The sequence below is a fragment of the Gossypium hirsutum genome, chromosome D11 (genome assembly GCF_007990345.1).
Source record: "Gossypium hirsutum isolate 1008001.06 chromosome D11, Gossypium_hirsutum_v2.1, whole genome shotgun sequence".
In the NCBI taxonomy this organism is placed as follows: domain Eukaryota; kingdom Viridiplantae; phylum Streptophyta; class Magnoliopsida; order Malvales; family Malvaceae; genus Gossypium; species Gossypium hirsutum.
The window spans coordinates 7,377,501-7,388,071 of NC_053447.1; the positions used below are offsets into that span (position 1 = coordinate 7,377,501).

Genomic DNA, 10,571 nt, shown 5'->3' on the forward strand with positions numbered 1-10,571 from the left:
CACAATGAAAATAAGATAATTTATAGATAACAGAAAAGTAACTTCTCAAAGTTATCATCATATTGTTCATTACACAATTTCTTAGTGCGAGACTGAAAATCACACCATTCTTTACTTAAATATTAAAAATTACAATTTTCCAAAAAAATTGTTTCAGTTGAACCCAAAATATTATTACAGAAGATTCCTAACAAAAGCAATCAGCACTCCCGTATATGTGGGAGTGAATTTTATATGGGGCAATCAATTGGCCTTAATTGCCTTATAATTACAGTACTATTTTGGTGATTAAAAGGCAAATCTAGTGCTTTGTTATTTAAATGGAACTTGCACCTCGCTCTTTTAGAAATTATTAAAGACCACCAAGTTTCTGGGTTATGCTAACTCATACTCAATTGGTTTCAAATGGTTGAACTGAAACCGTTTTACATATACATGAAATATTGTTGTTTCTGAAAGTCTAACCTAATTTTTTTGTACGAAATTTTTTAAATGAGTCGCATCATTTCTTTAACAAAAACTTCATACATGAACGACTGCTCAAATAGAAAAAAGAAATATGGGAAAGAAACTGTGTTGACAATTATGGTTAGCGATTGAAATGAAAGAAGTCATACAAGCAGGTGAAGAGATGACAACAATGATTCCAAAAAGAAATCGCTATCAATCACATGGCAAGCCCAGTTTGGTCGGCTGTTTTAGTCTTAAAAAATTCCCACTGCTCGATGTGTTTGGATTTAATTAAGTAAAGAAAATGCAAGCTTTCCGTTGGCCCCTTCCATGCAGGACAGAGAAAATTGGTGCAACAATCTCGACTCACTTTGGCTATAAAAGCGGCTTCTTAGACACCAAGAACATGGATGCAAAACACAATGCTAGATTCGAAGCACCCTCACATGATGCAACTGAAAGCACATTTCTTTTTGCTATTAGTCCTTGTACGTTACCAAAGTTGTAGATTTAGTCCCCATACTTTTAATTTTTATACTTTTTCAAGTTTTAAAATTTCAAATCATTACTATACAATAACTATTAAATTCATTAAGTTAAGTTTTGGTATTTTCAAGATCTGATGCTGCATTATTTTTCACATATTACTTACTAAAAATTCAATTAATAGATTGATGATTGCCATTTGTGTGGAGATTGAAATTTCAAAAATTCGACTAAGTACTGGGACTTAAAATGATCCAATTGAGAACCTTACTGGTAATTGAATTTAACTAAATAGATTAAAAGGTTAAGACTAAAATTTTAAAATTAAAAAAAAAGTAGAGAATTAAATCCACAATTATTATAAAGTAGAGAGACTAATATCAAAATTTAACTTTCTTTTTCTTCCCGTTGAGGTGGTCCACTCTCTTCATCCATTAATGAGCTTTATACTAAAATAATAAGAGTTGATTTGGACAACATAATGGGTTTTCATTAGTTTAATAGAAGGATTAAAATAGAATTAGTGCAGCACTTAGACCGAAGCTCCAACAGTTCTCTAAGCTCTCTTCATTTGTTTCTTCCTAAAGTGAAGACTTCAACTCTTATCTTCACAAATTTCAAGCTGATTGCTTGATTTTCTAAAGGAAAATATTGTTTTAAACCCCGTGAACTTTACGCTGTTTTGGGCATGGAAATCTGCATCTTTTGAACCCTAAACCTAATTGCCATTATTATTTGGCAAAACATTCAAAAAAAATAAAAAATCAAAGAAAAACGCTGAAACATGTTGCTGCTAAGCCATTTTTGATAATAATAATAAGAAGAAGAAGATAAAAAGATTCTACCCTTTATAAAACCATCAAATCATTGACATTAATTTACGAATCAATCAAAACCGCTGAAAATATAATAAGAAATAGGAAAAGATTCCAACCTAAAGATAAGAAGTTGCTTTAAATATATTGACTTTAAAAAAGGAAAAAAAATGGAATTTGAGTCTTAAATCAGCTAAAAAACTGAATCAAGTAATTACAATTACCCATTTTTAATTTAATTGAATAAACGGAAAATTTTATAGAAAATATATAACTAGTTGGAATCCAACTATTATTTTTATGGTTTTCGATTTACAATTGTTTTCAACTTTTTAAAATTGATTCTACTTCTAATTTATCCATCTAATAATATTGAATGAAACCTACAAAATTTCCACTGTTTAAATCCGAAACATTCAAATAACTTATCTTATTAATATTTATGTATTTTTATAGTTAAAATCAAATAAAATTAAATCATGTCAAGATGAAAAAGTTGTTACTCAAATCTATCGGTAAACGAATCAAACAGTGAAGCACATGCGTTTTATATTAATTAAGGTTGTTTTCATTGGGAAGGTTTGGCTAAACTGGAAGATGGAGATGAAAGAGCGTGGTCGTTACCAAGGGGACCCATTCATCTAATCGCCAACCTCTTTTTGTTTGTTCTTAGTCAAACATTTAATATATACTCTTTTGTTGGAGGAAGATATGAGTTTGATTATGCTGACAAAACTAAATTAATAAATTGACAAAAAAGAGAGAGATTAATTTAATTAAGAAAACCATGGCTTAGAAATGTAGTGAAACAAGGCTGCAGGGTTGGAACCAAAATCCGACAATGGATTCATGGGATTTAGGTGTATTGGAGTCTACTATATAGAGATGGTGAGGAGTGAATATGTCTTCTCTTCAGTCATCCCATTAGGTAGCCATAAATATTTCTCAATAGACACATGAACTTTATTTTTATATCACCATCCCCAGTCCATTTAATCGTATATATTTTGAGGGAGATGATCTATGTATTGTAGTATCAACGATTCCATAGAAGCACCTTTTTTATTTTTATTTTTGTCTTTACAAATTGCATAATGAATTACGGTATTATAATGGTTGGGTTTAGATTTCTTATTTAATTACTACAGCTTCACAAATTGACAATTTAACTGCCAATGAATAAATTAATTAAGTAATAGCTAAATCTGAATGCCACTTCTCTTAATCCACTCTTGATTTCCTAGCTAATATTCTGGGTTACGTCAAAATCTTGAAAACTAAAAAGCTTGTTACAAAGTGCAGCTAATTTAATAAACTTTCAAAAGAGGTAAAGATGGAACAACTACTTTCTACTTCACAAAAGATTGTATGAATTACTCTTATTTCACGTCATCCCTATCCCTTTCCAACAGGAGAATGACAAATCAGATTTTTCCTCCTTATTTTTAGCATTTTTAGTTGGATTTAAATTTTTTCAAGAGGAAAAAGCTGAAAATCTGATTTGTCATTCTCCTATTGGAAAAGGATAGGGATGACGTGAAATTACAGTTTCGTACAATTATTTATCCTTTGGAGAACACTTAGTTCACGTTGATGTTTTATTTCATGCTCTTGTAAAAAGAAAATCAAAATTAAACGATGTTAGTATCATTTTATTTTAATTTTAAGTCAATGTGTATTAATCGTACATCAATATACAAAGTCTTAATTAATAATGATTTATTATAAAAAAAACCCATTTATATTTTTAGTGAACTTTTTAAACAATAATATTTTGAATCTAGACTATACTTATGTTAAGAAAATGAATGTAAGATTAATGATGGATTTTTTTATTCAAGTAGAAGAGTAGTAAATATATACACATGACTGTAACTAACCCTACTGCTAATTATACGTTTGTTAACTAATAACTAACTGTACATAAATGCTACTATAACAAACGTATACTCTCAACAACTTAAGTATAGGTGAACACCAGAGCTTGGGATTCTTCCTGGATTATTTATATAGATATGTGCAAATATTACTTTGTGATAAGTTGAGCAAATATATTAATAGCAGTACAATCTATATATCATAATGTGTTTTTACGGTTTTCATTAAAAGTGTTTTGTAATTGTGTAATTAATGCAAATAAGGGTTTTTAATTTAGAAATAAATTATAGTTTTTAAGTATTAATAAAATAGTATCACATCATTAAATTTTAAAGATAATCAAATATTATTGTACACTAGTTTATATCTAATATCTTTTCCAATTTTAAATTATAAATTAATATATTTTCTTCTTTTACAAATTTTAATCATTTTATTTTTTTTCCATATATAAGTTAATATTTTTTTATTTTTGTGCAACTAATTTTTTTAAAAAAATAGTACTTTTTTCCATGTCATTGACACATAATTTTGGTAATTATTTTACCCTAAATCCTGAACCCAAAACTCTAAATCTTAAACTCGAACCTTTAATCTTGAACCCTAAACCTCGAGGCTTAGGGTTTGGTTCGAGATTAAGTTTCAGTGTTCGGGTTTGAGTTTTGGATTCGAGGCTCAATGTTTAAGGGTTCGGGGTTACAAGTTTAGGGTTCGAGTTTAAAGTTTTGGGTCTAAGGTTCAGGATTCTAGATTCAGGGTTTAGGGTTTTTGGGTTGGGGTTCAAGGTAAAAAAAATCACCAAAATTCTATGTCAATGACATGAAAATATTGTTGGAATATTATGAAATATATAGAAAGGGACCATAAATAATGTGGTGGGAAGGGTCCATAAAATAATTTATCTATATATGAGTGTATAATAATTATTTCATGTCTTTAAAATTTGATGATGTGGTAAAATTTTATTGGTGCCTAAAAACCTTAGTTTTTAGGATCATCCTAATGTAAGTTATTTCCTTTTAAATTTTGATAAATTGATTTTAGTTCAAACTTATAATAATTTTTTTTTCAACAAGTTTTCAAATATTAAATATAGCACTCTAATTCAAATTCATATAAATGTAAATTTCTTTATTTTATTTTTGTTAGAGGAAAATAGTTAGCAAACATCTTTTCATGTTTTTATTATTGAAAACAAATTTTTTATTTCTATTTATCAAACGCTTTTTTTTCAATTTTTTAAAAATAAATATTATTATTTGAAAATAAAAATAGAAAATGATTTTTGGAAGATTTATTGTCTTTTTCAAAAAGTTAATATTTTCCAAGTGTTAAGATATTTCTGCATAAAATATTTTTCGCTAGTTGACAATTTTTTAAAAACTATTTTTTGAAAATTATTTTTAATAAAAAAATCACAACATATATTATATTTCTTACAAAAAATTATAGAATAAATTTATGTTTTACAAACTAAATTTATTTTATAATGACTAAAATCTCATATGGATTTAATAAAAACAATGCCTAATTAAAATTTAATTTGAAGTTATATATATGAAAGTGAATAGTGACATATTGGAGTTAGAGGTAGAGGTGTCAACGGATTAGGATGGGGTGAGTTGAGGTTCGATTCTGAAAAAATTTCAAGCCCAAGCTCAAACCTTCAAAAAGTCCATCTTACCTTTTAAAAATAATAAAATATATAATTTTATACTTATATTTATATATTTATGATTAAATTTAAATAAATTTATATTTTAAGATTTAATTTAATTTAATTTTAGGTAGAGTTGAGCTATCCCAAGGACAAAATTTTTTTGTGTAAGCCCGAACCAAGTTGAACCGGTCACCTGACCAATGGATAGATTTAGCTGGAAGGGATACAAGCTAAGCATGATTCAAATAAATACTCATATTTATATTATTAAAATTTTCATATTTTATACTATAAAACATTTATTGCTAAATTACTATAAATTGTAATATATATTTATCATTAAAATATTAATTAAATTATTTTTAATAAAATATTAAGAAAAATATTTAAAATTTAAAATTATTGATAATGTTAATTTTTTAAATGAAATTATAATATTGAATAGACAACTTAAACACACATTTGTGCTCTATATTTAATTATTAAATATAAATATATATGTTTAATAATATTGAAAATTATAGTATTTTAAAAATTAAAAATTAAAAATTTAGTATTAATATAAGAATATTTGACTAGTTTTTGTATAAAAATCAAGTTATTGATAGGAGATTCTTTTTCAAAAACACGACGTCAATTTTTAGAAAAGAAAAAAAGAATGGTTTGTAAATTATTTTTGGTTGAATAACCTATTTTCATGAAACAAATATGAGAAGATGCTAAAAGTATGATATTAGTGATGGAGTATATGATTGTGTAATCACTGCGAGATGATTGATTTAGATATATAAGAAATATAAAACTAAAGATGATGAAAATAGAACGAATAAGATAATTTCACATATCCATCTTCTATTATGCTTCGTCACCACGACTATTCTTTTACCGGTTAGCCAATAAGGGGCTCCCATATTGTACCAAATTGTATATTACTACTTTGACAGCTAGATTAATAATATTTTGATATAAAGATGATGTGTAAGTGAAGTTACAGCACAGCGGCGGAACCAAAATTGCAAAGGAGACGACAACAGAGAGCATCAAATGAATTCATGGGATTTAGGTGTATTGGACTCTCTCTATAGATAGTGGATATATAGAATAGGGACTCTTCTCTTCAGTCATCCCATTAGGTAGCCATAAATATGAACCTCGTATTTCTCAATAGACCTCACCATGCTCATTTACATGAACTTTATTTTTATATCATCATCCCCCAGTCCATTTAGTCGTTTACATGTATATATTGAGAGAGATGATATATGTATTGTAGTATAAACGATTCCATAGAAGCACCTTTTTTTTGTCTTTACAAATTACATAATGAACAGTATTGTAATTGTCTCTACTTTATTTGTTTATTCTCACATGGATGGGTTTTGTTTTCTTATTTTCTTTCTACAGCTTCTGAGTACCCAAAAATCTAAAAATTAAGGGTGGAGAAAGCATAGCCTCTAATCTAAAACTATTATGAGTTGATTACTTTTTATCATGTTGAGGATTAGGTAGGATAAGTTCCCTATAAATGATCGTGTAATAAACAAGGCATGCAGCTTGCTAGCATCCCTTAATCTCCCCAAGCATCAAATTGAAGACAAATGAGAGGTGAGGAGAGGAGAGAAGATTATTGTTGATTCATTGAATTGGTATCCTAGAAACAAGAGTCCCCCTTAAGACACGCCCCTGACCCTATTTTTGTTGCTGTAGGTCCAACTACAATTCCCCATGCCCACTCTCCTTTAATGCCCCCTTAATTTCCTTCCCCCATATTATTAATTATGCAAATTATCTCATTCCCTTTTAAAAAGAGCTAACTTAATTAATTATATATCTAGTCCAACAACTTTGTGTGTTGTAATGTGAAAAAAATAATCATGGATGGCTTTTAGAAATATTGAAAACTCATGTTGGAATCTTTAATCATATGAATATTGGGTTGCAACTGTAGTCAAATGGATGGCTGACTCTTATTTCATTTTTATTCGCACAACAGCCAACAGCAAGCATGAAACCAAATATCGTAACGCTAGCTGCTAGCTCACCCTTGTTTCAGTTTTCTTTTTTAAATTTCCATCCTGTCATTTTCCAACCACAATAACGCCTGGTTTAAGTTTTTCACACTTTCTCATTGCTTTATCGAATTATTAAAATGTACAGTGCAGCACTACACAAAGAATCTCCGACTCCGCAGTTCAATGGAATCCTATAAACAAAGCCAATTGTGCTATGTATCAAACAGTTTTAAACTTTTATTACTGTAAGACTTAATAATATCTTGTGGGCAAGTGAGTTAATGAGATTGAGAACTACTGTAGATATGCTTATATTTTTGAGTTGTTAGATTGGATGATAGGTACGGTTTTTTTGGGACAATTTGGAGGATGAAACAAAGAATCCCATCCGATGAAAGAGACCTTACATTACATAAAGCTAATTGATTGACAAAGGAAACATAACATTCTGTACTTTTTGGCTTTGGTTTCCAAGATTTGGAAATGGCAAATGTAGGGTCATTATCATGAATAGGGGTGGAAAGTAGGGAAATATAGGAAGGGGGAGAAGGAGGCAGAATTTTTAGGGAGTAAAAGAGAGGGAAGGAGAAGAGAGATAGGAGGAGGCATGAAGGTATTAAATGGAGGACAGCATGATCTTCATACTGCAGGCTTTTAATTCTCAATACAAGACAGACAGAGGGGGGCGAGAACGTGGGGTGTTGGGCCCCATGGTGGGCGGGGAAACTCACAAAATATAGAGAGAAAGAGGATACACCGCCCATCCCATGCTCACCTCACTCACGCAGTCTTTACCAATACTAAACCCACCCGCACCTCACCTGATCTCCACTTCATCATCTAACCCTAACCCAACACCCCCCTTTTTTATTTTTTACCTTTTACTAAGCCTCAGATCTAAACCCATAAACCATCTCTCCCCTCTTAGCATCTTTTGGCTATTTTTCATACCCCTCCCTCCTCTTCCTTATTTCCTTCCAAACCCTTAACCAAAACTTATCTTCATTACATGAGAAGCACATCAGTTCCAAGAATTAGTCAACTCACATCAAGAGTGGAGAGAATATAGATTCAGCTTAAAATTTGGTGGTAGATGCTTCAAATCTCTTCTCTTGCCCTTTTTTCGTGAAAAAAACCTGTAGATATTCAATTATTCGACATACCCAGCAATACCAAACCTCTAATCCACAAAGGAACAAAAATAGGAACTTTATTGTCATTTCTTTTCTCTTTCTCCATCAGAATTCAGTTGGTTCTTGTACTTGTTAGCTGATCTGTTGATGATTAGGTTTCAACTTTGAAGGGAAGAACAGAAATGGACCCAGTAACAGCTCATGGGCGTCATCTTCCTCCTTTCCTCGCTAGAGATCTTCATCTAAATCCGCACCATCAATTCCAACATCTCCTCCAACAACAAAATTCTGAAGATGAACAAAACCGTGGCCAGAAACGAGATCGAGAAGAAACGGCCACCACCACCGCCGCCACTGGCACTGCCGACACGGGTGGTGGAGGCAACGACCTAGCCGTAGCCCCTGGAACTGAAGGTGAACTCACAAGAAGACCACGAGGCAGACCTGCGGGCTCCAAGAACAAGCCTAAGCCGCCGATCATCATAACCCGTGATAGTGCCAACGCCCTCCGGTCCCATGTCATGGAAATTGCCAACGGCTGTGATATTATGGAGAGCGTTTCGACTTTCGCTAGGCGGAAACAAAGAGGGGTTTGCATTTTGAGTGGGAGCGGAACTGTAACGAATGTAACCTTAAAACAACCTGGAGCTCCTGGTGCAGTCGTGAATTTACAAGGACGGTTCGAAATTTTATCCCTTTCTGGGTCATTTTTGCCTCCCCCGGCACCAGCGGCTGCATCGGGATTGGCCATATATTTAGCCGGCGGTCAAGGTCAAGTAGTTGGAGGAACCGTGGTGGGTCAACTTGTTGCTTCAGGTCCGGTGGTGATTATGGCAGCTTCTTTTGGTAATGCGGCCTATGAAAGGCTCCCGTTGGAGGAAGAGGAACAACCTCTGGACCCGATTCCAGGAAGTGGATCCTTAGAGTCACCGGGAAGCATGGCTGCTCAACAACAACAGCAGCAGCAGCAACTATTGCAAGATCCCAACGGATCCTTCGCTCAAGGGTTGCCACCAAATCTTCTAAATTCAGTCCAAATGCCAGCCGAGGCCTACTGGGGCACAGGTCATCCTCCATATTAACAAAAAAAAAAAAACTCGGGTTTTTCTTTTCTTTTTTTTTTTCGTCTCCTTAATTATCCTTTTCAGTCACCTCTTGTTAGTTTGACCTTCTGATCACCTTTTAATCTTCTTCCTTTATAAAATAGTTGATTTTGATGTTTTAAAATTAAGTGTTAAAGATGCTGCTGATCATGGGATTCATCTGGGTTTGGTTTGAAGTTTGAAGTTTGAAGAAGGATGATGTACAAATTTTCTGGATTTTCTCCCTGGAGGGTTTTTCCGGTTTTATTTTTATAAAAAGTAGCCTTTTAATTTCTCACTTCTCCTCATTATTGTAGCTTAACGATTAAGTACCAGAAGATGGCAGTCATTTCTCACTCACATTCTTTTGCAGCTTGTCTCAGAATTGTTCTTCCCACAAATAAAATTCATCTTTTTAAAATATAAAAAAAGCCAAAAAAAAAAGAAGCAACCTTTTCAGTAAGGTTCCTTTTCTTGTGCCATAATACTTTCAAGTTTCAGATTCTGTTGCTTATTAGCTTTTCTTTTTTCTTAAGAAGAATATGAAATGAATTTACATTCATGGAGATGCAAGGGTTTTGGGTTTCTTTAACAAAAAATCGGTTTATTGATGGTTCACATAAATAATAATATATAAAATTTCTTGTTTATTTAACAGTGACCACCTTCAACTCTAATCACAAACTTCACTAATACTGCCACCGCTATGAGTATTGGTTCATATAAATACAATAAATCTAGTGTCAGTTTGAAGTTCGAAGAGATGGCAAATGATGACTTGAAGAAAGGCAAAGAGATGGGAGGTTATGGGCTTAGGGTTTGGCTGTCTTTTCGCTACGTTTTTTTTTTTTTACATTGGTAATGCTAGGGTTCATTATGGAATAAGAGGTGAACATTGGGTCCTGGGTTACACGTGCGCTGCTGCTCTGCCAAAAAAGAAAAGAAAAAGAAAGCTCCTTTTCGAGGCAACCATTTCCTTGCAGTATAATTCCATGTAAAAGACAAGCAAGCTACCACAAAAACATGAGTAACAAGCAAGACAAACTGGGTGTCAT

At 31.9% G+C, this 10,571-nt stretch overlaps 1 protein-coding gene across 1 annotated transcript; it reads left to right on the top strand.

Moving 5' to 3' along the window:
* Positions 1 to 7,990: 7,990 nt before the first annotated feature.
* LOC107911918 (AT-hook motif nuclear-localized protein 22) lies at positions 7,991 to 9,809 on the top strand. The gene has a single exon (XM_016839915.2). The coding sequence runs from the start codon at positions 8,617 to 8,619 to the stop codon at positions 9,514 to 9,516; it is 900 nt and encodes a 299-aa protein (XP_016695404.2). The 5' UTR covers positions 7,991 to 8,616; the 3' UTR covers positions 9,517 to 9,809.
* Positions 9,810 to 10,571: the final 762 nt, after the last annotated feature.